The 26407-nt window shown below is 40.3% G+C and overlaps 1 protein-coding gene and 1 long non-coding RNA gene across 7 annotated transcripts in view; one reads left to right on the forward strand and one right to left on the reverse strand.

The window, feature by feature from the left end:
* The window catches only part of FAM204A (family with sequence similarity 204 member A), a 35073-nt gene extending 14322 nt beyond the window's left edge, over positions 1 to 20751 (reverse strand). For 2 of the 5 annotated variants that reach the window (XR_004810065.2, XM_025467378.3), the window contains exons 1-6: positions 18909 to 19065; positions 13884 to 14125; positions 13282 to 13369; positions 13124 to 13154; positions 12864 to 12963; positions 960 to 1049 (exon numbers count right to left, since the gene is read on the reverse strand). Coding sequence is in view for 4 of the 5 variants with exons in the window: in XM_025467378.3 (XP_025323163.1) it covers positions 960 to 1049; positions 12864 to 12963; positions 13124 to 13154; positions 13282 to 13369; positions 13884 to 14125; positions 18909 to 19023 (666 nt within the window). In the remaining variant the exon portion in view is untranslated. Of the gene's footprint in view, positions 1 to 959; positions 1050 to 12863; positions 12964 to 13123; positions 13155 to 13281; positions 13370 to 13883; positions 14126 to 17903; positions 17923 to 18254; positions 18368 to 18908; positions 19066 to 20632 lie in introns of those variants that run through there. The other 3 variants (XM_049103630.1, XM_049103629.1, XM_049103631.1) reach the window with 3 other exon arrangements.
* Positions 18971 to 26407, forward strand: part of LOC112672407 (uncharacterized) — a 39677-nt gene continuing 32240 nt past the window's right edge. Inside the window, exon 1 of one of the 2 annotated variants that reach the window (XR_003144267.3) lies at positions 18971 to 21016. This is a non-coding gene — a long non-coding RNA (uncharacterized LOC112672407). Of the gene's footprint in view, positions 21017 to 25000; positions 25240 to 26407 lie in introns of those variants that run through there. The other variant, XR_007406938.1, reaches the window with a different exon arrangement.

The raw sequence follows: 26407 nt of genomic DNA on the forward strand, positions 1-26407 counted from the left end.
GAGTTAAGAAAGAACAGGGTACATGGACAGCAACTTGCACAGACAACCAATGATGCTCTCCATGCAATTAAACCTCTGGGAGTCTAGTTTAAGAGTAAGGTGAAAAAGGTAGGGATACAGTAAAAGGAAAGCTATGGTAGAACTTTTTCCCTAAAAAAGACAAAAAAGAATCACAAAACCCATTAACAACACCACAACATATGCCCATTTGAGGTCTTTACTCAATGTGCAACTTTGCCTACTGACACCCAGCAGCAATTGGAGAAAAGGTGCAAGTCACAATCTTCTGGAAGCCTTGTGTACTTGAAAAAAGAATATTCAATGTCTCTACTGGTTTTATATTCTAGACTATAGGTTTTAAAAAGCTGAAAATTTTTTAGGACTGAAAGTTTAAAATATGCAGGAAAAAAGCATTTGGGGAGGTGAGGGCAAGGAAAACCTTGAGATATGACACTGGAACACACAGCTGCCCTCAGGGAGAGTTAAACAGAATTAAAGATGCAAATGGAAAAAGAAAGCTAGTCTTTTAATCATAACAGGCAAAAACCCCTCTGAACCAGGTGAAATCTAGGGTTGAATATCAATCATGAATTATTTCTACCATAAGTTTTAGACCAGAATAATTTAAAAACATTGAAGACAAAAATAGAACCCAGCCCTTCAAAATAAATGGCAGTATAAGACGAAAGAAAATGGACAGAAAGGAAAATCTAAGATTAAATATTTGAGGGGCGCCTGGGTGGCTCAGTCGGTTAAGCATCCGACTCTTGATCTCAGCTCAGGTCTTGATCTCAGGATGAGGTTCAAACCCCACACTGGGCTCCACAGTGGGCATGGAGCCTACTTAAAAAACAAACAAAAAAAGCTAAGATCAAGTATTTGCATACTAAACTTACTTGTGGTCACAAAAAGAATGTACATTCATTTTAGAAAATCTGGAAATACTACAGTTGACTCACCTCTCGAGTAGCTAGCTGGTTGCTGAGTTCCTCAGCTTTCTCGATGTTCCATTCTTCCACAGCCTGGTCTATGCTCTTTTCAAGGCCCGACTAGAAAGCAAAGAAACCTAAAACTTAAAGGCAGGAAAGAAAGGCAAACAATTGCTGGCAAAAACTATGTCACAGGGCTATACCGAGCATGTTACTTAGACCACTGAATTTTCATGGTGACCCCTGTGGTAGTTGGTACCATTCCTATTTACTGATGAGAAGGCCATGCAGAGATACCAAATGGCTTAATCAAGGTTAGGTAACTTCCTGAACTAAGAAAAAGGAGATGCCAATCCAGACTTCTGTGACTTCAAGGACTACACTTCCCCTTAATTACAATATAATGTTAATGATAACAATAGTTAAAATGATGGCAAGCTTATTATGTAGTGGATTCCAGCTTAGTATTATAACAAAGCTCATTTATCCTCCCAACAATTTCACAAAATACTACTATCCTGTTTTTGAACATGAGGAAACCGAGGCCTCAGACTCACTAACATGGCCAAGGTCCAGAGTCTGCAAGTGGTAAGGCTGTCACATGAATCTGGGTCTGCCCAGAGCCTGTACTCACACCACCCTCCCCTGCTCCTTCCTGTAGCTGAAGCCCTCCTTCAACAGCCCTCCAGCGTCTGACTATGGGTATTCAGGTAGATATTAAATATGGGAGGAATGTTACATAAGAGAATGATTTTATTTTCCTATGAAAATGTTTTTCTTTATTAGCTGAAGATGCTTCAGGAAATCATAATTAAAATTTTCATAAGGCTACCAAACAGATGAGGTAGGATTCATCATACATTTATGGAAAGATGCTTGGACTTATATAACTGAATTTAGCTTGTGGAAATAGTTTTAAAATGTTTAAATGGTCTAATATATATTGCTTCTCACAAGAAAATTTTGCCCTAACAATGGCTTAGCCAGTTTGTCCTCCACATTTTCAGTTCCCAATTTCTCCCTCACCTAGTAAAAGGGACCCCGGGAATGCCTCTGCCTGTCAGTGTACTGCTTAATTATACCCATCAACTAAGAGAAATTTTGTTCCTGTATAGCCTCTGTTGAAACAAGACTTAAAAATGTCTATACACATGGGTACCTGGGTGGCTCAGTGGGTTAAGTGTCTGCCTTTGGCTCAGGTCATGATCTTGGGGTCCTGGGATTGAGTCCCAAGACAGGCTCTCTGCTCAGTGGGGAGCCTGCTTCTCCCTCTGCCCCTCCTCCGTTTTTTTTTTCTCTATCCCCCGCACAATGGAATACTAGTCAGCCATCAAAAAGAATGAAATCTTGCCATTTGCAATGTTGTGGATGGAGTCAGAGTGCATTATGCTAAGCGAAATAAGTTGGAGAAAGAAGAATACCATATGATTTGACTCCTACGTGGAATTTAAGAAACAAAACACGTAAGAGGCACCTGGATGGCTCAGTCAGTTGAGGGTCTGACTTTTGATTTCGGCTCAGGTCATATCTTGGGGTCTTGGGGTTGTAAAACCGAACCCTATGTCAGGCTCCATGCTGGGTGCAAAGTCTACTTGGGATTCTCTCTCTCCTTCTCCCTGTCCCCTTTCCCCCCACATCACACACACACATGCTCTTTCTCTAAAGTAAATAAATCTTAAAAGAAACAAAACACGAATATATAAGGAGGGGGAATAAAAGAGAAGGAAACAAACCATAAACTCTTAATGATAGAGAAAAACTGAGGGTTCAGGGAGGCTGATGGGTGGGGGAGGGGCAAAATGGGTGATGGATCTGAAGGAGGGCACATGTTAATGATGAGCACTGGATGTTATATGTAAGTGATGAATCACCAAATTCTACTCCTGAAACCAATATTACCCTGTATGCTAACTAACTAGAATTTAAATAAAAATTTGAAAACAAAAAAAGTGGCCATACATAATCTGCCTAAAAACACGGAACACAGACAGGCAAGGTTATCACTAGTGTCCCTGTTGAATGAAGATCATCCCTTCTCACAATCTCTCACCCCATCTAAGGATTTGATAGGATGACATGCTTATCATCCTTGCTCCCAACTATAGCCTGAGACCATCATTCAATAGGCCTTAGTCTCTGATCCCAGGCCATGTGGCTCTCTGTCCTTTTCCCATTCTGGTCCTATGATTACCGATCAGTCTCCAGAAATTCTTTTCTGTATTTCTGAAGAACTCTTCTCCTCGTGATCCAACAAACACTCTGGACTCACTTTTCCAACATCCTTCATCCTCAGGGACCTCTAATGCCCATCCCAGGATCCATACTCAAGGTCTGTGACACACCAAGTGTGGTGTGTGCACCTGCTCAGGTCTGTGAATATTGCCAGTCCACGACCTGAGCGTGTGCCAGAATGCAAATCAACTACATGACTATACAGCTTGGACTTTTGGTTTTAGGGGAGAAGGGGGAGGGGAGGAAGAAAAGACTTTCTCAAACAAGGAAGTAGTACACTGAGTTATATTCAGACACAAGCTCTGTATGTCTTAGAAGACCAATACTTTGAAAAGGCTCACTCTGGGCCATGCAACAGACATCACCTGAAAGCTCCAGTTCCAAAGCTTTACAGTCTGGAATTCTTTCTGAACTCAATATTCTGTCCTTTCACTAGTCTCAAGTCTTCATAGCCAGTGAACCTGCCTTGTCTTCATTTGAAACCCTACCCTGGCACCACCATATTTATTCTCCCAGTCCTTCAGGCCCTTCTTGGATTCTCCTGCCCTCTCTCTCTCTGGCCTGCCATCCATGATTAACCTTTTCAAACTCTAAGCCAGGAGTTCTCAAAGTATATGTCTGGACCAGCAGCATCAGCACTACCTGGGAACTTGTTAGAAATCTAAATACTCTGAATCAGAAACTGGGATCAGGACCCAGGAATTCATTGATACTTATCAGGCCAAAGTTTAAGAACCAATGACCTGGGATGCCTGCATGGCTCAGTGGTTGAGTGTTTCCTTTCAGCTCAGGTGATGATCTCAGGGTCCTGGGATCAAGTTCTGGAGCAGGCTCCCCACAGGTTCCCTCTGCCTCTGTCTCTGCCCCTTCCTCTCTCTCTCTCTCTCTCTCATGCATAAAAAAAAGAAAAAAAAAAGAATCAATGACCTAAGCAATATGTACAATTTCCTCCCACATTTACCTTGTTTCGGCTCTTTCCAACCACCTATTTCTACTACTTGAACATCTAGGTGTCCCAGCTGTGTCAGAGAAAACCAAGTAACTCAATTCACTGGCTTGTAGTAAAAGACGATCTTCAAATTCAACTGAGTGGGCTCTAACTTCTACCCTTGAAAGTTCCCACATTCCTCTAAGAAGTTGTTACTTTTCTACTTTTTCAAATGCCCTCAACCCTACCTCCATCCTTTTCAGATTATAACTCTACCTTCTAATTCATGAGAGGCTGAGGCAGAGTCGGAGGGGAAGAGAAGAACCAAAGAAGGGACATTCTATGTCCCTTCTACAACCTTCCTCTCATCCAACCTCACAAGGTGTTATCTTCACTCACCCTGTCCCTCTGTCCCTACTGCCTCCAAGAAAGAATCATCTCTTTCCAAAACTAACCATACTACCTGTGCTCATCCTAATCCTATCTGCTTACATGTCACCCAGAAGCCTGCTCTTTAAATTTTCTCCTCTTGGGGTGTCTAGGTGGCTCAGTTGGTTTAGCATCTAACTCGGGATTTCAGTTCAGGTTGTGATCTCACAGTCATAAGATGGACCCCCAAGTCGCACTCCAAACTCAGTGAGGAGTCTGATGAATATTCTCTCTCCCTCTTCTCTGTACTCTCTCTCACTTTCTCTCAAATAAATAAGTAAATCTTTAAAAATAAATAAATAAAAATAATTTTCTCCTCCCCCTCTCTTTTTCATTCTTCTCACCCTACAAACATGTCTGTCTTTCCCATTCTGGACCAGGGACTGGATGAGATGACATAGCTTGCTTCTTAGGTTGGTACTTCATTTCTCTCTTGTAGGTCAGTGTACTGAGAGGCCTGTGTCATCCCCCACTGCATTCTCTATTCCTTTTGTCTTCACCCTTCTCTGAAACTCAACAATCACAAATAACACCATTTGTCCTCCTCCTACCTGATCATCTATTATGTCAACTACATCCTCATTCTTAAAACTACCTCCCCAAATATAGAACTTAAATCTCCTTGGAGGTCCTTGATCTCCTTTTCTTGAATTATAACTCTAATGATGACAGTCCTCAAGGCTCTGTGATTAGACCCCTTTTCTTCTGACTTTTCCCTCTTCTCCAGTAATGTACTCAGTCCTAGGACTTCAATTACTTCTTATAAGCTGTTTCATATATCTTTAAAAATTTAAAACATCTGATCTCTCAGCTATACCAAGATCTATATCTCCAGCCACTTGCTAGTTATCTTTATATTGAAGCCTTGGAAAGGCAGGGTCTCCAACTTTTTGTTATGCCTACAAACAAGCTCATCCCTTGCTGCCCTGCTTCCCCTTCAGAGCTGCCCACCCACTCAGTCACCCTGGACGGGAATCCTCAGTGGTCTTCAATGCCTCCAATCCTGTGCTCTTATTTTTAACTTTTTGGTAGGGTATCTCATGTCTCTTTTCTGGGCTTCTTAGAGGCCTCATCAACTCCTGTTTGGAAGTTGACAACCTCCTCCAAACTAGTCTTCTACCTTTTTAAAGTAGAGACACCATGTCATTAGACACCTTGAATTGCAACTGAAATCCCTCTACAATAGGTTCCCACAATGCTTTCTCAGCCCCATCTTGGGCAATACTGTGCTTCCAATCTCTGGTCACATTTACCAATCTCTTAATGTCCTCGGTGCCTCTGATATATTTCTACCAGAAAAATCTTAGCCCCCCTTGTATGTCCCATGTCAATGTTACCTTCTCTACCTCTACAGGTTCACTCACCAATACATCCACTGACCCGGCTTCACTCTGCCCTGTGCCTAGTACCTAACTGCCTTCCACAATGCTTTCTCCAAGCTGTACTATCACTGCACTCCATGACTCTCTTGAGCACTTGTGGGTCTGTCTTCCCTGCTGGGTTCCAGGCTCACTAAGGGCAAACATGTATGGTCACTGGCTTGGTGTGTCCTACCCCCTAGCCTGTTCTTCTCACACAAGAGGCTCTCAGCCTACATTACTGAGTTAATGGTCACAGTGCAGTAATCCATGGGTGTATTAATACTGAAAAGATCCCACTCAAATGAGGAACACTTATTACAAAGCCATTGCTTTGACAAGTTCCCAAGAGAATTCCACAACAGTAATGTTGGATTAATAGCAGCCCTATGGTTAAACAAGAGTCATATTTTATTATGCTTACTGATGTATAAATCTTTCCCACTGCTAGAATATGCATTTCTTGAGGGCATGAAGAATATCTTCTCCCTCTTGGACTCCCAGTGCTTAGCACAGTCCCTGCCTCTGGACTTTGTATTTATTATTCACTTTTACAATAGAAATGAGGTATTTTATTTAAGAAAAGCTAATACAGTGGCCTAGTGGGCCCTCCTTCCAGCACAGGATATTAGGTATCTCCTCAAATATATATGAAAATAAAATACAGCAAACTTCAATTTTTCCTGCACCACAAATTCTGGGGAAGCAGTTACCCAAATCCAGACTTAATCTGTCCCAGCCTTTCATTTCAGTAGCCTGGTCACTAATGGCATCCGTTCTTGGGACAGTCTGTCTTACTCCACATAACAGCTCTGTATGTTTCCCTCCAATTATGTAGGCTTCCTAAGATTAGTTAGACCTGGGTGCTATACTTCTTTACTCCAGGACCTACAGTAATCGCAGATCAGTGCATAATCCATTCTGTTTTTTAGCACCAATACCCTGAATAAACCAGTGGTCTGCTTATCAAGTCATTTTGTTGTATCAACTTGCTAACTTTTCTTGGTTATCATGGAGTCAGCATTCACAGTTAATGTCACAAAGGTAGAAAACAAGAATATTCCCCTCTCCCAGAAACTTATATGAACTGCTGAGCTTCTAAGTATAATTTTCACTTAAAAATAAGTCAGCTAAAATTACAAGTCTCTCTCTTTATCATTAACTAATTCCTATTACCCCAGCCATTCAGAGCACTAGCATAATATAGCAGAAAAAGCACTGGAACAGAAGTCAAGAGAGGTGGTCACGGCTCTGGGTAAATGAGATTTCCTTAAAGAGAGAGCAAAGCCTCGGTTTCCTTCAAGAAAAGATGATGGGCTTGATAACCAAAATTCTCTCCTAGAAATAAAATTCCACTCCCATGTTCAACTATGTTTTTAGCTCTTTTAAAACTTTTTTTTTTAATTCAACAAAATTTCACTGGATACAACTGTTTCCTTTTTCTCTCTTTTCTTTTTCCTTCTTTTTTTTTAATGATTTATTTATGTAAAATAAAACAGCTCCTTCTGACTCTGAAAAATTTCTGGTTCCACATGCACCCCCAAATTTTCTGCTTCTATAAGAAGATATTAACATTCTAAATACATTCAAAATGCTAACATTAGTTAAAAAAAAAAAAATCCTAAGGTAAAACATTCCCATCTTCTTAAGACCGTAAGTTAGTAACAATTTACAAAGAACATGGCTGGTAAGGTCAGACCCAGGGATTCAAATTCCACCTCCTCTACTTACTGAACAAGAAACTCTGGGTGATTCTTAGACCTCTACAGGTTATAATTACCTTACCTCCAAAAAGAAGGTAATACCACATCCTCTGCAAGCTTATGGTAAGGGTCAAAGAAAATATATGTATAATACTGAGCAAAACTCTAGAATATAAAGTCATTTGATAAATAAGCTGTTCATAATATATTATCTAAGTATTAGGATACCATTAAAACCAAAAGGCCTAGCTCCATATGGCTACAGACCTCATCATAACGTACCAAAGCCTCAGCCCCAAGTGTAAGACCCAAGAATTCAACTTTGAGTCAGTAAGTAGTCTCATGAAGATTTGAGTAGTAAGTCTTTTAAAAAAGTCTTAAGTTAGACCCAAGCATACCTCTGTTGGTATTATCTCTAATGTCTCTCATAGCACAGAAAAACTGATGATACTCTGCAGGGCCTCGGTGTGCTTCTAAGGTGCCTTTTGTCAGGAATCAGAATTTAGCTTAAGATAAATATACCTCAACAAATTAAGAGTCAAACAAATTTAGAGACGGCAATTTGGCCACAGGTGGAAAAACATCCAAGGCTGGTATCTAACAGGTTCCCACGAGGCCATAAGTAACCTCTAATTAAAGTTTTGCTGCAGACGTCAAGAAGACAACTATCAATGAAACGTATGGGTACTAAGGTTTAACAAGAAAAACCAATTAGCCACATGTGCATATGGAGGATCTCTTTTAACATGTGATTAAAGCTCCTTTAGTCAAACTGTAGAATATAGTTCTATAGAAATTTTGCTACTAGGGACACCTGGGTGGCTCAGTGGTTGAGCGTCTGCCTTTGGCTCAGGGCGTGATCCCAGTCCGGGGATTGAGTCCCACATCAGGCTGCTTCTCTCTCTGCCTATGTCTCTGCCTCTCTCTCTCTCTGTGTCTCTCATGAATAAATAAAATCTTTTAAAAAAAAATTTGCTACTAAATTCTTAGACAATTTGTCCAATTCTTAAAGCTTAATACAAATGAACTATTCACTAAAGTTTGCTGTGCTCTAATTAGACCTAAATATCAAAGGAAAAAAAAATTAGGTAATCTCTCCATGAATGAGAGAAAATAAACTACTAAGAATTAGGGATGTCAACTTTATGTATAAATCATACCTACTTAAATTATTTGAATCACCACCTGGGGATAAAAAGCTAATGCTTTGCAATTGTGTAACTGACACCAGGGGAATGGCTATGGTACCACTACAACTCTCCCCTCCACCACCACCATTTCTGCCCTGTCCAGACCACTACTCTACATCTCTCCCCACCACCTCCCCACCCCCACCACCCCTTGCCCCAGCAGGCAACCTTTTATCTCATCTGCGTATTAGAGTTCCAAGTAAGATTCTGGTTGGAAAAAAGCATTCTGGTAAAAAAAAAATAAAATAAATTTGAAAAAAGCTACACTATACAATTAAAAGTTTCTTCTCAAAAACAACTAAAAAATTTATCAAAGACATTGTACACTTACTCTTAAAATTATTAAAATTTAACTCTAATTTTTCATGCCCAAAAGTATCCATTAAGTATATATAAAACTTCAGTAATGATTGTTGACTAATCAAAATGATTCAACTAATACTTGAGACATTTATAACAAAATTAATGAATAAAATTTGTTCTAAAGAAATTCCTACATAGATTGAAAATAATTATGTTACGATTACAGAATTATTAATAAGCCCTAAAACTACTGCCAGAGACACAATTATAGCTGTAATTAATACAAAGAACACTTTAAAACAGCTTTGGATACTAAGAAAATTACATTTAAAAAAAATCCTCTCTTCATTGTCAGGAAAGCAGGTGACAGCAGTGTTGTAAATGCACATAGTCAGCTGAGCAATAGTTTTAGCTTGACAGTGTTCAAAAAAAAAAAAAAAAAAGGAAGCAAGCAAGCAAAAAAAGAAAGAAAACACTGGGGGTGTGGGGACACCCCCACAATAGACACAAGATTAAGGAGTTTTGTTTTACCACTCTTAAGGACAGAGTGAATACAGAAGAAAAGGGCTCTCTCAGATATGGTAACGGATCAGCCTCTGCTCTAGAGAAATAATAGACTAGAAATCCATGTTAGTTTTGTCCAAACTGCATCACAGATTTTCATGATCCTCTCTAGATTTCTTGAGCAGTAGCTATTATCGGCTGGACTTACATCTATTCTTAGCTTTTATCTTGGTGCCTCCACTGTGGACATTCTTTAATGTCTATTTACTCTGTAGATTCATAGTAGATTTTAGCATGACAGCAAAAAGGGTGCATGTAAAACAGTGAAACAGCGATCCCAAACCAAAGGGAGAGTGCAAACCTGCTGGCATGCACTCATAGTGAACTACTAAGAGAATACGAGATAGTTTGGCCTCACTAAATCCTTCTTTTACTTTTATGCTTGCATTTATTTATAGAATATTAAGTGCCGGCAAAATCCTGGGCAGAGGCAAGCCTGGCCAGCACCAGTTTCCTTGTTTAGAAAAATGCCATAACTTTCTTAGTCAGATGTCATTCCCACAGAGGAATGTCTACTGTTAAGAAAATCCAAACTCATAAAATAGATTGAGTGATCACAAAAGGATTTATAGAGGACTTCCCTTAAACAGAAACCTTGTTTTTAAAATGACATTTGACTTAAATTTCTTTTCCTAGAGTACATCTAACGTATAATGTGAAACAGAATATTGATTCATAAAAATGAGTTGTTTAAAAGATTGTGCACAAGTAATCCTAACCTTTATTAAGGTTACTCTATACAAATCTCAAATTTTAGACAATGAATAACAGCAGTATCTGGCCAGTATCAAGAAGGTACAATTTCATATATGTAGGGTAACAATAAAATTCTAATATGGAGAGACTGTAAAATTTCAAATTTTTTACTGTTTAGAATGGTTAGCAACTTTACTTAGAAATCGTTTAGATACTCTGAAGTCAACAGTTCTGAGAAGACATAACAGAAACTATAAATAATGGAAGATCAAAGACCACCTAATTCATGAGTAAAACTTTTTCAAAAATTCATATAAGAACCAATATTTAACCATCCCTTCCCTCAAAAACAACCATGTAGTCAGCAGTGGGGACTAATAGCAGGTTGGCCAGAGATCGGCCCACTGCCATCAGCCACAACCCTCCACCTCATGCTTTTAGAGTAGGCTTATGTAGTCTAGAGCATCCTTCTCACAAGCGCCCTCTTCCCAGCACCAGAATCATAGGGGCCAAGAGCAGAGCATCTGCACGTTACAGTGCTGACCAGCCTTTGGGCAGTGAAGCAAAGGAACTGAGAATGGTGTCATAAAGCCTGGGTTTTAGTTTCAACTGAATGTAGGCATTTCTGCACCTGCTTCACACTTGTAAAAAAAGAGATTGCTCAGTAGTAGCAATGAGAGTGGCAGAAAGTGATCCTGGTTGGGGTGCCTGAGTGGTTCAGTCGGTTAGGTGTCTGACTCTGGATTTTGACTCAGGTCACAATTTCAGGGTCCTGGGATCAAGCCCGACATCAAGCTCCTCACTCAGTGGGGAATCTGCTTGAGATTCTCTCCCTCTCCCTCTGCCCCTACCCTCATGTGCACATGCTCTCTCTCTCTCAAATAAATAAATAAATCTTAAAAAAAAGAAAAAGTGATGCTGGTTCTAATTCCTCAGTGCTCTAGGAACTAAATGACAACAATTCTTGGCAAAACCGGAATCAAAAGGTTCACATGCAAAAATTCTACTCTGTCAATTCCATTTTTTTTTTTAATTTTTATTTATTTATGATAGTCACAGAGAGAGAGAGGCAGAGACATAGGCAGAGGGAGAAGGAGGCTCCATGCACCGAGAGCCCGACGTGGGATTAGATCCCGGGTCTCCAGGATCGTGCCCTGGGCCAAAGGCAGGCGCCAAACCGCTGTGCCACCCAGGGATCCCTCTCTGTCAGTTCCTTAATGCACATGCAACACCACCCAATGATGGGTTTAATATCTGAGGTTTATTTCACAAGAAATATCGATTAGTCAGCTAATGGTCTCTATGTACATGCAGTAGTCTACAGAAATGATCTGTGAAGGAGGAATCTGTCTAAACAGGCAGGATACAATACACTTGGGCTTCAACCAGGGAGGCTCTGGAGCCTTGAGCCCTAACTCAGTGTTCAATTTTCATGCTCCTGGAGTTCACACTCCCTGACCTGAGTATGTAAGTTACTCATTCATTCAAGACTCTACTAAGTATTCACATCACCTATCGACCGATGACGTCCAAACATGAATCTCCAGCTCAGATTCTCCTCATTTTACCAACTGCCTCTCTGCTCCCACCCACTTAGATCACCCATGCCCCAAAATGAACTTTGGACAGGCCACATTCTAAATCTTCTCCCCCCACTACTCCCCCAGCCGTCCCACCTTTGTATTCACACCACAGCTACAGGTAAAGCCCCAAATGGCTCTTTCCCTCCTCACATCCCAAGTCCTCTCCATCACTTTACAAAGCATTAGAGGCAAATACCGTCCATCCTCCTTCTACAGTAGACCCCCAATCCATCCACTCTTCTTCATCTTCAGCAGCACCATTCTTGTCCAAGCCACCGTCCTCTCGTGCCTACAAGAGTCTCTTTACTGTTCTCTAACTTACTCTTGCTGCTCCACAGCCCATTCTCCACACAAGAACCATCATTTTAAACAGCACTTCGATCATATCACTCTCTTAACTTAAATTCTTGAATGACTCTCAACTACATGGTAACTCAAACCCAATTCCTTATTCTGCCCCTTCAGGTCCTTCACAGTTTGGGCCCTGACTGCCGGCCTCTCCAACTCTATCCTGAGCCACTCTCCTCCTCGTTAATTCCATTCCAGCCAAGCTGACATTCTCACAGTTACTCAAATGTCCCATTATGGCTCATTGCCCTGAGGACCTTTACCCAGGTCACTGCCTCTACAAGAGCATTCTGCATAGAGATGGTTCCTTCCCATCCTTCAGGTCTCACTGAAATGGTATCTCCCAGAAAAGGCCCCCCCTTGACCGCCTAAAGTGGGGCCTCCATTTTAATTTCTTCACAACATCCTGTTCATTTCCTTAACATGATTTTTTAAATGATTTCTAACTATATATTTACTTCTTTACCTAGCATCTTGTTAAGCATACAGTAGGCATTTTAACTTTTTCACTGAATTAATTAATGAGGAGAATACCTTAGGCAAGGCTAATTACAAACATTTCTAATGGCTAATATAAGATGCAATAAAAAAAGATCTTACCTTATCGATTTTTTTCTTCTTAACAGGGGGGTCAAACCTATCATTGATTCCAAAATACTGAGTAAGCTCCTTCCACTGGGTTTCACTTGGGGTCTGCTCACTGCAAGATAGACAATAACTTATTTTTAGTGTCTTTAATTGGTTACTACAATTACAAATCACAAAAACTAGTTCTTAGGTTGCAGACATAAGTAGTTCAAATACTGATACAAGTTTTACAGGATTTTCTAGAAGAAACAAATATTTTAAATTCCACCTACCTATGAGACTCTTCCTCATTCTTCAATTTACCTGAAAGGAATTCACAAAGTGTCAATACCTGAGTATTTGTTTGTTATTTCAAAATTCATGCTTATTAAAATTAGTCACAATTTAACATTAGCACTATTGACAATTAACTTGAATTAAAACAAAACACCTTTCCTGGAGCGTTTTCTTTTTTTCCTTCTGAATCCTGAAGTTGAGGTTTTCTGTTCAGAATGTTTTTTATGCAATTCTTGAAATTTCTATATAAATGTAAAAAAAAAAAAAAAAAGTAGTAAGTAAATTTTGAAGCAAAGCATATGTTCAAAAAATTACAAACTAATAAAAATATACTCTAGCATTTATAAACAAAAGTAGTTTTCTTCTGGAGATACTCTATTCTCTAAGACTCTCCCCCAACCTGAGTTTTTATCTTCATTTATCTTGACATAAGTCAATCTGATTATCTGACAGTAAAATTCAATGACTCATACGGATGACAAAGAGATCAAATTAATATAGGAACTTGTGTAACATGTTGGGCAAAGTAGCTAATCCTACTAAATGTTTTTCTTCCTTTTTATAAAAAACACAAAAATGAAAGTTAGCGTCTGAGTGCCCAATGGGTTGACCACACACCCAGAGTATTCTGAGTCAATATTCCCTACCTATTACCTCCCAAGAACACAGGCATTCTGACCATGGCAGAGAAACACACTGGAGCATGCACCGACACACATGCACAGGCTTTAATAAGACACACAAGAGAAAACTTACATGCCACATATTTAAGGCAATTCCAGAAGGGCACTCTTCATATGCATTGACATTAGCCTCTGCTCCAGGTTTTGGTCCATCTGTTGGGAAATCGGAGACCTCTGTTTTTGTAATGGCCCCATCTTCTTTATCTTCCTGTAGGTTAAGTCCAGAGTTCTCTAATGGGGTTTCATCTTCAGAATTCAATTCAATATCACTTTCGTTTAGGCCAGGAGGTAGCAACCCACTCCACATCCTTTCTTCTAAAAGGAAAAAAGATGAATTTAGACCTACAAAATGGACATGGAAAGAAATTTAAAACCCCAGGAGTCTAGCAATTATCCCAATAGTATGGGAAGAGCCCATGTAGACTTTTTTCTTTTAAGCTAAAATGAGATTTACCTTCCATATTAAAAGAATTAACATCTTTGCTTGTATACATTTTTTTTTTTTAAGAGTACAAAGTAGTTTAAGCAAGTCTGCTACAAGAGGCACCTACAGATGAATGACTTAAAGAAAATAGGACCTGGATTCTCTAATAAATGGATAATTTTGTTTAAAAATAAATAAATTCAGTAAAAGCAGTCATTGTTCAAGAATGTTAAGGGCCTAACAATATATACTTCACACAATTTAAGATTTATAATACTGTATTTCAAGCTATCACAATCAAAAAAGAAAATAAATGAAGTCATGTTTCACTGGTATTTAATTGAACTTTCAGGGGACTTATTGTCAAAGGAGTAGAAAAACAATTATTCAACGGAAAATGTCTAGGCTGTGCAAGTGGTTTGAGGAAAGCTTGGTGGTAAAAAGAATGTCCTAGTTTAAAATTTTACACTGTTGGCTAAAATAATGGAGTATTAAATGTTAATCTTGACAATTTAACAAAAGAATACAGCCTTTTTGAGTAACAATACTGCGTTTAGGAAGCTAAGGTTGAAGTTCAGGATAATATTTATCATTAGCTATATGGCGCATTGGTAGAGAGAATATTAACTATTGTTAAGTTTATCAAAAAATGATTTTTAAAAACTGGAGTTATAATCATTTGCTAAAATGATAATAACTGAGTATACTTTCACTAGTAATCTCCTAGTATACATATTGAGGCAAAACCACTTCATTCAAAAGATGCCTAAAAAGAGAAGTTGATTGTACTGCTCATGATGTACTACCCAACCTGAAGGAATAAAAAACAAGGATGGACATCTTTTTTGCTGAGTTTTCTGCCTCCTATTGTGATTAACCTAATGAGGAAACTACCACCATTGTCTCTGAGACAAAGGCATCACGGGATTTTGCACTAATCTGAATAATGGATTCCTGATAACCTTTAAGGAAGGCTCCCAGGTCCACATAATCAGATCTTATTTCTGGTGGTTTGGGTCCAGCCTCCTCAGTTGTTAGAAGGCTGAGTTGTTTCCGCCTTCTGAAACAACCTCAACAAAATACTCTTTTGGCTTTTTGAGAAGGGCTCTGACATCTAACTGCTCCTGTAATCCTGACCCCACCATATATTAGCTCTATGAGGAAATCATTTTTACCACCTCTGACCCTCAGTGTTTCCCACTGTAATACAAGGATAATTATATTGCATACAGGGTTATTCTGAGAATTAAACAAGCTAAGCTATGAAAATGCCACAATATTTAGGAGGTTCTAGGGACTTGATCAATGCTGAGCTTTTTTGCTATTAGTATTTCTTTGGCAATGTATTATATTTTTATAATTTCTATTATGGGTGGCAGCATTCACAAGGTAGTTTTGAAGTTTCTAAGGTTGAGGTGCATTCACTTAGCAATTGATGCCAATCATTTACTTCTCTGATGTCCACAGTTTAACACAAGTTTATATAAAAAACATTGGTGTCTGGTTTTCTAAATGGAACAATAAACCCAGAAGCAGAAAGATAACGGAGTCTAAGTGTCAAGGCTCCTCTTTTGCACAGGTCTTTCCAAAGCATTATACCTAATTTTATATTTAGAATCTGCATTCCTTTTCTTAAAGAAGAGACCCAAAATTATATAAGCTCCAAGCCCCATAAAACATGGATCCATCCCTAAGCCTGGCCTGAGGATTTTAATAGTTGGAATGGATAATCTTTAGATACTCTGTTAGCACAAAAGATATGTGAAATATGTCAATACTGAAAACAGACACTATGCCATCAATAAAAATATTTCTACTGTTCTGAGGAGTAGATAGAGTGGGAATGATTATAAGCTCCAACATGACTTTGCCACTGGCATATAATATACCTTTAGGCTCATTTTCTATTTCAGAACTTAAGAACACCAACAGATTTCAGATTCAGCTTCCTTAGCAAAGTGGGGGTTCTGTTTTAAACCATGGTTTCTTTTCCCTGTCCATAACATCTTGCGCATGGCCACTGTGTGCCAGGCACTCTTTTAAGACATGGGGACAGGCAAAAATATCTAACTTCATAAAGCCAACATTCTACACACATGGCAAGCGTCTCTGTCCAGCAGCAGCCAAATAGCTCTCCACCCAGACTTCAATTGTGACTGCTAATGAAAAGCATGCACCTCTCTGATGGGCACAGTTCTCCTGCTAGAGCACTGCTTCAATACCCCTATAGAGTGTGTCTATGCTCTGGCCACTCAAATGTGCTTCACCCTGGGGAGCACTCTCGGTTGCCCTGGAGTTGCCTTTCTCCATCACCTCTCAAGCATCTTTTTATTTTTTTACTATTTTTTTCAAGCATCTTTTTAATCACATTCTAGACCTTCCCCAAATCATCTATTTTTAGCTCTCGTTGCTGTGACATTTAGCTGTTCAGTATGACATTGGCTGGTAGAATAATTTCTTGTGGGTGCACATGGGAAAAAGAAAAATTAAAATAAATTTTAGAAAGTAGATCCAAATCCATAAAATAAGGCAAAATTCAGACAACACATTTCTGAACTCAATTCCCGAACATCTTTAAAGTGATATGCCATTCTCCTGTGATTCTAAATACAAACACACACACACACACAGGGACAACTCCATGGCCACTGATAAACAAAGATAACTCACTGGGGGAGCCTGCAAAGTGGAGCTGCCCACGTGAGCAGCAACTCAACTGTAAATCAGCCAATATCAAGTGGCTGCTTTATGACTTGCTTTGGGCTCACGTTTGGAAACACTGTCTTTGAATTCACAGTATATATATGTCACGCATACATTTCCAGTCATACCATGGTACCAACTATGGTACTAGGTTAGGCCTGGCGCTCACTCCTGTTTTGGCTGCTATTAAGGATGATTGTCTAATTCTCTGAAATGTCTCTCACCCCATGCCTTTATTCTAAAGCAAATCATCCCAAATTACCCTTTAAATCTGAAAATTACTCAGCCATTCTCAAGGGATGTGATATACCAGTCAGATGCAATACTGATTAAACCCCAATACCCCAGTGGATAAGGCTTCTCTCCTCAATCCTGCCACCACAGCCAAGATTTCTAGTTTTCAGTAAGACTACATGTCAGACCAAACACCTGAAAGATGCTCTAAAGAAAGCAAAGGAGACCCCTGTTATACAGAAAAAAAAAAAAGAACCAGAAAGAAAAACAAAGCAAGTCAATGCTATATATGGCATATAAACAATGTCACAAACCATGTAACAGAAATTCTTTTACCATGAATCCCCATAACTCTTCCACTAGAAATTACTATCTACAGCCCTTTTACAGGAGAGGGAACTGACTTGCCTAACGCACTGTGACTGTGATCTGCTTATTTTACAAAAACAGAACTCTATGGGCTTCGACTTAGAAACTTTTAGAGGATGCAATTTAAGTAGCAATATATTCTTGGAGACAAAGATTTGAGGGTGGATCTGAAATGACTCTAGCTTGTAATTTTGTTAAAATCTGCTTAATCTTTTTTTTTTTTTTTTTTTACTTTCTAAAAAGCCGAAAGTCATGTTAAGATGCTATACGAAAACGTATACATAAAAACCACATTCAGAGGTTTGGGTAATAACGTCACCATTTTCTGGAAGATCAAGGCCACTGCTTATAACCAAACCCAACCTGAGTCATTTAGTCTCCTGTCTCTGATATTCCACAATTCCAATTCCACTTTCACTATACGAAGCGGTCTTATTTCCCATACTTTCGCCTTCGACTAGAATCATCACAGAAACCTGAGTTTGGTCTGATGTGAATTTAATTCTAACTTGCATAATAATCTTATAAACCACCGCCCGGCAATCCTGTGAAATGATTTACACAACAATCAGTCTCCGTGACTTGGAACTACTTCACTTTTGACGAAGCACGTTATCATCAACATTCGCGTCCATGTCCTGTTCATGAAGTGTGTTCTCTTTTTCTCAAAAAAAAAAAAAGGTAAAAACTACGAGACTGAATCAGAGGCCTGACCTCCAGTTTAAGTTCCGCCGTCCGATTCTCCGGACCCGTTCGGCAGGATTTTGTACGTGTGCACAGGTTTCGATGCGATGCAAGTACGTGTTCGGTCAAGGCCTGGAAAGACCCTGCGCGGAGAGACTTACAGTTGACCGGGAACACTTCGAGGCTCATTTTAGGTCGGATGCCGCCGTGACAGTACTTCCTGCGGGGCTGCCCGTCCCGGAGCCCGGAGCCCGGAGCCCGGAGCCCGAGCGGGACACGCCCGGCCCGGCCCGGCCCCACCACCAAGCGCCGCACAGTCAGGGCGGGACGTCGGGCCCGCGGCCGGTCCCAGCGACCGCAGCCGTCCACACGAGCCTGCTTCCCCCCCGCCCTGGAGCCTCCTCGCCGTCTCACTCTGGCCAGGCCGGGACGGCGAGCCCCTCTCCCCGCAACAGGCTCGGGAAGACGCTGAGACGTCCCTTCCCAGCAAAGAGGGCGGGGGGGGGGGGGGGCAGCCTCACCGACGCTCCCGTGAGCCCAGCCGGGGGGGCTTCGCTGGCTCGCCCGTGAGGCTGCGAGGCCGCCCACACTTGCCCCCTCGCTCCCCGCACCCGGCCCTCCCGGACCCGTCAGGTCGGAGACTCGGAGCGACCGGGAAGCGGCCTCCCCATCAGCCGTACTCACCCGTCGGGAGCCGGCCGCCCGGCAGCCATCTTAAGACCCAGCCAACACCGCGCCTCCCCATTGGCTCCGGCTTCTCAGCCAATGGGCTGCGGCCGTTCTGGCCTCGGGTCGTCATGGCAACCGGCCGCGCTTCGCTCCGCTTTCGGATGTGTCTGCAGCGGCGGATTCGTTTCTTTCTGCTTCTTTTCCTTCACCGTTTCCTCCCTTTTCTTCTGGACCTTTTTAAAGGCTTTGGTTTCCCCCCACCCACCCCACCCCCCATTCCCTGCTGCTCGCTGCTGTTGAGGATGAGGAAAGTGCTGGCTTAGCCCTTGACCTGAGTTCATTTCCCCCAAGGAGGAGAAGTTCGATGTAGATGCTCTCCAGGCTCTTCTAGGAACATTTCCATTCATTCATCCTTTTCCCTCCTCCCTCCCTTCCTTTTTCTTCCTCCTGTACATAGTTATTGACCAGGCACCCTGCCAGAAACAGCCCGGACTCCTGCTCTCCTGGTGCTAACCAGCTGCTGCACTGACCAGATGTGGGGCCTTGTCTAAAAAGCTCATCGAACCCCTTTTCTGTGACTGCCACTGGTTCAGGCCCCCGGGCAGGACTTGGGGGAGCATAGAAAATAAGTAAGGAAAAAGAAACTAGAAAAAAAAAAGTGCTATGAAGAATATAAAGCAAGATAATGTGATAGTGATGAGAGAGCAGGCTATTTTTAGAAATGCTTCTATTTTCTGAAATCGTGCTCTGTAATAATGATAAGACTAAAAATACTTTCCTATTTTTTTAAGTATACTATTTTCCAGTTCGTGAGGATGATAAAATACACATAAAGTCCTTAACATAATGCCTAGACCACAGTGATTTTGTCTTAGCTATACTCTAAAAATGTGAAAGAGTTTTGCATTGCACTCTAATATATCATGATTTAGTGTAAACAGATGTTTAAGCTTACTAGGTAACTATTCATTACCTCACCCTCAGTGTGTCCCAGAAGGATATGCCAGGTTTATGGAGTAGTTTTCTGTAAGCGCAGAATCATAATAGAACCTGAATTGACAACCTTGGGTCACTCAAGTCCTTCATGCTGACATTCTCAGGTTCTAGAATAGAAACAGGTCTGAGGGCACCTGGGTGGCTCAGTGGTTGAGCATCAGCCTTTGGCTCAGGTGATCCTGAAGTCCTGGGATCGAGTCCCACATCAGGCTCCCTGCATGGAGCCTGCTTCTCCCTCTGCCTGTGTTTCTGCCTCTCTCTCTGTGTGTCTCTCATGGATAAATAAATCTTGAAAAAAAAAAAAAAAAGCAGGTCTGAGTGATTTCAGGATCTGTGTGAAACTCTCTTGGCCAATTGTGTCCAGCTTCTCAATAGGATTTTTCCCCAATCCAAATCTTTTTTTTTTTTAAAGATTTTATTTATTCATGAGAGATACAGAGAGAGAGAGGCAGAGATACAGGCAGAGAGAGAAAAAGGCTCCATGCAGGCAGCCCAATGTGGGAATCTATCTTGGGACTCCAGGATCACACCCTGGGCGGAAGGCAGACGCCCAACCACCGAGCCACCCAGGGGTCCCCCAATCCAAATCTTTAACAAGTTAGGCAGTTAAAGAAAGGATGTGTATAAAAGTGCCGCTATGGCTGTTGCATTTGGGCCTCTTAGTTACTGTCTTAGTCTGCTCATGCTGTCATAACAAAATACCACGCACTGGGTGGCTTAAACAACAGAAGTTAATTTCATACCATCCTAAAGGTTGAGAAGTCTAATATCAAGATGCTGGCAGGTAGGTTTCATCCGGGAGTGTTTTCTCTTGGCTTGTAGACAGCAGCCTTCTTGCGGTGTGCTCACAGGATCTCTTCCTTTTGTGTTTGTAGAGAAAGAACCTGTGTGCATGGGAGAAAGCTATCTGGGGCTTCTTCTTATAAGGACACTAATCCTAGAGGATCAGGACCCCATCTTTATGACCTCACTTAACCTTCATTAATTCCCTAGAGGCCCCATGTCCAAATGTGGCCACAGTGGGGGTTGTTAGAGTTTAAACACAGCAGTCTGTGGGTACCTAAACATTTGGTTCATAACAAATACTGTTGGTGGAAGTATGACCAGAATAGAGAGAGAGAACACAGGTAAGACACAGGGTCGGTGGGAAGTGATGCTGACCTGTTTAAGAACTGTTTCTGCATATATTCCATCAGAGTACTCATTACTCAGTACATATAAATGTACGAAGGATACAGGAGAAATATAATTACAACGACTTCAAAGACCTACCAACACTAAATTTCATATTAAAGGTTTTGGAAAGTCCTACTCCCAAAATAAGTAAAGTTTAATATTTGAGTATTCTCAAATGTCTGATACGCTTATCATATTATTGGATTCCTATAATAAATGTAAATAGCTCAGACTTTTCTTCTGGGTCCGGTTGTAAGACTTCCAGTCTCTGAATATCATTGTTTTGCCAGTTTTCTGGGGGAAATGTCAGTCATTTGATTTATTTTAATCAATAAATTTACCTCTCTTCCAGCAAATTCCTGCCCTGGAAACCTGCCAAACCATGCATTTTGTGAATGAAATACTTGTATTTGTGAGATTTCTATGAAACATAGAATTATTGAATACCTTTTACTAAATCACAGTGAATGTGATGCAGCTAGTGAATTGGGTTTGAATTGTGTTGCATCTGCAACTAATTTCAAACATGTAAGTTTCATTTAAATTCTCAAACATATCTTAAAAATCATAAAGCAGTTTTTCTTTGCCAAGAAATATTACAGTTTATGAAGAGTTTTCCCCTATATTTAGTGATTTTTTTCCTTAGTGTGGAGATTACAAGTCACACTCATGTTATAAAAGATTAATTGTGGAGGGTTTTTTTTTGGTAGCTGTAAAATCTCTGATTGATGAAAATTTCCCCAAATATAATGAAGTCCCTTAAATATTTCTCAGTTTGGAAAACTGAATGTGACTTTGTTGAATATATAATAAACGTCCTTCTTGTTGAGACTGAGAAAGAGAATAGTTAATTTCCGTCTGTACAAAGTGCTTAATGTTCTGCACTGAAAGAAAAGTAGTCTAGTGACTTATACAAAAGAATAGAAACAAGGGAGTTCTGAATTTTAGGAAATATGTGACCATTTCTCCACCTGGATTTGCTTTCTAAATTTGCAAACTGAAGCATCTATAAATAGTGCTAGCTTTCCAAGAATACATTGAACAGCTAACACTATGACATCAGCAAGAATTGACATTCGAGGAAACAAAATTTCTGTAATAAAGGATGTTGACAAAGAAATACACTCTTTATTTATTGGTCATGTCTGGTATTTTCAACTTCTTCAGTTCCAATAGGTTGTACATAAGAAGAATGGGAGGGCAGAAAAGGAAGGCTTTTAGAGCATTTCTGTATGCTAAGTATTTTGCAACTGATAACATATGATTTCATGAGATATGTACTGTTGTATCCATTTTACAGGCAAGGAAACTAAGGTCTTAGGGTTTAAGAAACTTGCCTAAGGTGACACAGCTAGTAACACGGAACACTGGGGTGGGAAGTTTCACTGGACTCTGAAGATCATGCTCTTTTCATTAACACACACTGCCCCTTTTAAGGTTCCTAATGAAACCCAGCTTGGTATAGTCAACAAAGTATAGACATCACTGCTACTGGGTGGGATGTGTACTTGGTGGGAGCTGATGAAAAGAGAGGCTTCAGCAGCAAAATGTGTCTTCTCTTTCCATCCCCTTTAGTACACAGTGAATGATCAAATTCCATTAGAGGCATCCCCTTCTATCATTCCTGGTTTGCTACATTGAAGTCTATATTAGGCTCCCTTTTCCCAATACCTTCATCTCCTAAAACAGCCCACTGCCTGATTAATATCTCTAAATAAAGGAACATGTGTGAAGCTTTTAACACAGAACCTAGCATGTAGTCAGTAGTCAATAAATATTAGTTTCCTTGCCTTACACATAAAAACTAAGAATTGTGTGTGTGTGTGTGTGTGTGTGTGTGTGTGTGTGTGTGTTGGAAGTTAGGAAGACTGAACAGGCAGCAGAAGGATTTTTAGGGCAATGAAAATATGCTACATGATGCCAAAACAATAGATAAATGTCACTATACATTTGTTTAAACTCACGGAATATACAACACCAAGAGTGAACTGTAATGTAAGGTATGGACTTTGGGTGATGATGATACATCAACACAGGCTTATCACTGGCAACAAATGTACCACTCAGTGGGGGATATAAATCATGGGGGAGGCTATGCATATGTGTGGGGACAATGAATATGGGGAAGAATCTCTGTACCTTCCCTCAATTTTGCTGTGAACCTAAAACCGCTCTAAAAAAATAAGTCTTTTAAAAATCAAAAGAACAATGGTTCGTTACTGGTGAAAACTACACGAAGTCCAAACGTTAGTGTCCTAAATAAAGTTCTCTGACACACACACACACACACACACACACACTCACAAAAAAAATATAAGGAGTACATAAATGTTGACACATTACCAGATTAATCTGTCAACATCTTTGTGGTCCTTACTATGTGCCCAATGATAGCACTTTGCTAAGGTTCAAGGAGAATACAAATGAAGTATATGAACTGGCTTGTCAAGAAGTTTGTAGCCTGAGACATCTCATGTGAATATAAATTATACATTGTACACCATGAGTACTAAAATTGTGAGGTGCATAGTGTAAGCAGAAACTATAGAAGTCCTGTAGAATGGAAACGTAAGCTAGATGGGATTCAGCATATGCTATTTCCTCTCAGTGGGATAGCTTACTCTTTTAAAGATCTACATATTTGTTTGAGAAAGAGAGAGAGAGACACCATGGTGGGGAGGGACAGAGGGAGAGGGAGAGAGTCTTAAGCAGGCTCTCTGCTTAGCACAGAGCCTGATGTGAGGCTCCATCTCATGACCCTTAGATCATGCCCTGAACCCAAACCACGTGTTGGACACTTAACAAATTGCACTACCCAGGTGCCACCCTTTCTCTTTTATACGTGTGGAACATCTTTTCAACCTTCAAAACCAAGATCAAATATTACCTCCTAAGTAAACCTTTCCTGACTTGTGCAGTTCATGCTTTTCTTCTCTATGTCTTCATACCTGATACATAGCACAACAAGGGCTTTATTCCATTAAGATACAATTAGTTGTCTTAGGTCACTTGGATAGATTGTGAGCCCCTTTGAAGGCTCGGTCCTTTTCAAGTAGTAAGTGCTCAGTAAATGCTTGTGGAGAGGGAGGATGGATGACAGAAGCGAAGATGTCAGTGCACGGAATAAAGAGAAACGGGGAAGATGACATAGGAGAATTATGTGAATCAATGCAGAGATACAAGAATGCTGTGGTTTGGGGATCCCTGGGTGGCGCAGCAGTTTAGCGCCTGCCTTTGGCCCAGGGCACAATCCTGGAGACCCGGGATCAAATCCCACATCGGGCTCCCGGTGCATGGAGCCTGCTTCTCCCTCTGCCTGTGTCTCTGCCTCTCTCTCTCTCTCTCTCTGTGACTATCATAAATAAATAAATAAAAATTAAAAAAAAAGAATGCTGTGGTTTAAGTAAGACATAAAACCAGGTTGAGTCAGACTATGGGAGCCTGTCAGGCAAACAGACAAGTTATGCTTTAAAACAGTGAAGGAAATAGAGAATTCTAACCAAGGATATGATGATGCAGATTCTCCAGGGAAATTAAAGTAACACTCCTGTGAATAGGAAGGATGAATTTGGAGGTAGTTGAGCCAACATGAAAGGCACACAGCTCAGAGGCCATAATAGAATAAGTGATCAGCATCTGGACAAAGACAATGGTCATACAGGATGGAGGCAAACTGAGCATCGAGCCTAATATTTTTCTCATTCATTCATTTGTTCTTGCTTGTATTCCTTTGACCTCATTTTTGTCCCCTGCTTTCCACCAATTCATATTCTGCACACAATTTTATAAATTCAACCCACCCTTCAGACATATCTCCTTTGCTATGAACTATGAACTATCATAAAACATTTTTAATTTGTCTTTCAAGTACCCCCCACAAACAACCTATTGTATGCCACTTCACCTCCTTCCCACCTTCAGCACCACATCCTCAATTTACTCTAAAGAATAACTCTAAAAATAATAAATTAAAAAAAGAAAAAGAATAACAAAGCTGTTACAGGAGAGTACTGGTCATGTAGAGGGCTTCCTAGTGGTCTGCTTCCAGAGTGACCTGACACATTTTCCTTTTGGTACAGAGAGAATGTAGAAAGTGATCTCTGCTTCTCCTTTGATTCTTACAGGTCAGAGTATGGAAATTCCATGTCAACTAATCTCCTCCTTGCAGATACAGGTGTGCCACCTAGAAACCTCTTTCTAGTTTCAGTGTAGTAACTTTGGTGTCTTGTTCTCCATCTACTTTTCTGTGACCTATTAAACACCTCTACCCACCATACTAATCCCAACTGCCAAGCGCAAGATGACGTTGTGCTTGCAAAGAAAAAGAAAGCTGTAAGTTTAAAGTGAAATAACTAAAGAATTTGCATCTCACCTGAACGTGTCCAAAAGAACTCTTTAGGATGTCTTCCAAAGTTTCCACCAATCAGAGTAAGGGAGAGCCATTTGGATTATTTGATATTATTATTTAATTATTTTGTTTGATTTTATTGCAATGTGGTCTTATCTTCTAAGACCTGGGAATATAATTAGCATTTAGGGTAGTGTCTCCAATGAAATAGTGATTCTGAGTTTCCTATAATTCTTTGGAAATAAATACTCAAAACTATGTATTTGCTAAACTGAGGACATCCTTAGTGATCTGCCTCCATACAATCTTACCCTTGCAAGGTCCTATCTTGGAAATTGTTTTGAACAGCTTTTCTTTTCTTTTTTTTTCTTTTTTTTTCTTTTCTTTTCTTTTCTTTCTTTTCTTTTTCTTTCTTCCTTTCTTTTTAAAGAAAGATATACATTCTTTTTTTAAAGATTTGAAAAAACTTATTTGTCAGAGAGAGAAAGCACAAACAGGGGAGTGGCAGGCAGATGGAGAAGCAGGCTCCCCACTGAGCAATGAGTCTGATGCAGGACTCGGTACTTGGCTCCCGAGATCATGACCCAAGCCAAAGGCAGATGCTTAACCAACTGAGCCACCCAGGTGACCCAAAGTGCTTTCTATTTTTAAACTTTGGCTAAGTTTACCTATTTCATTCCAGTTAAGAAAAGCACATTCCATTCTGTGGTCTCAAGGATATGATGATATCCTTGAATGTGTTGAGAATCAACACATTCTTAGTTGATTCTGTGGTCTCAAGGATATGATGATATCCTAAGAATGTGTTGAGACTCAACACATTCTTAGTTGATTAAACCAAATCTGGTACTCAGCCACAGGCCTTGTCCTACTACCTCTCAGGCTTGCCCATCCTTAGAGCAATGTCTTCCCTTTCCCCAGCTCACTTCCTACACCCTTTCTAGAATATCACTTTCATTTATATACTGGCTTTTTATGTTTATTTTTTTGTCTT

The sequence above is a fragment of the Canis lupus genome, chromosome 28 (assembly GCF_003254725.2).
Source record: "Canis lupus dingo isolate Sandy chromosome 28, ASM325472v2, whole genome shotgun sequence".
NCBI classification, from domain to species: domain Eukaryota; kingdom Metazoa; phylum Chordata; class Mammalia; order Carnivora; family Canidae; genus Canis; species Canis lupus.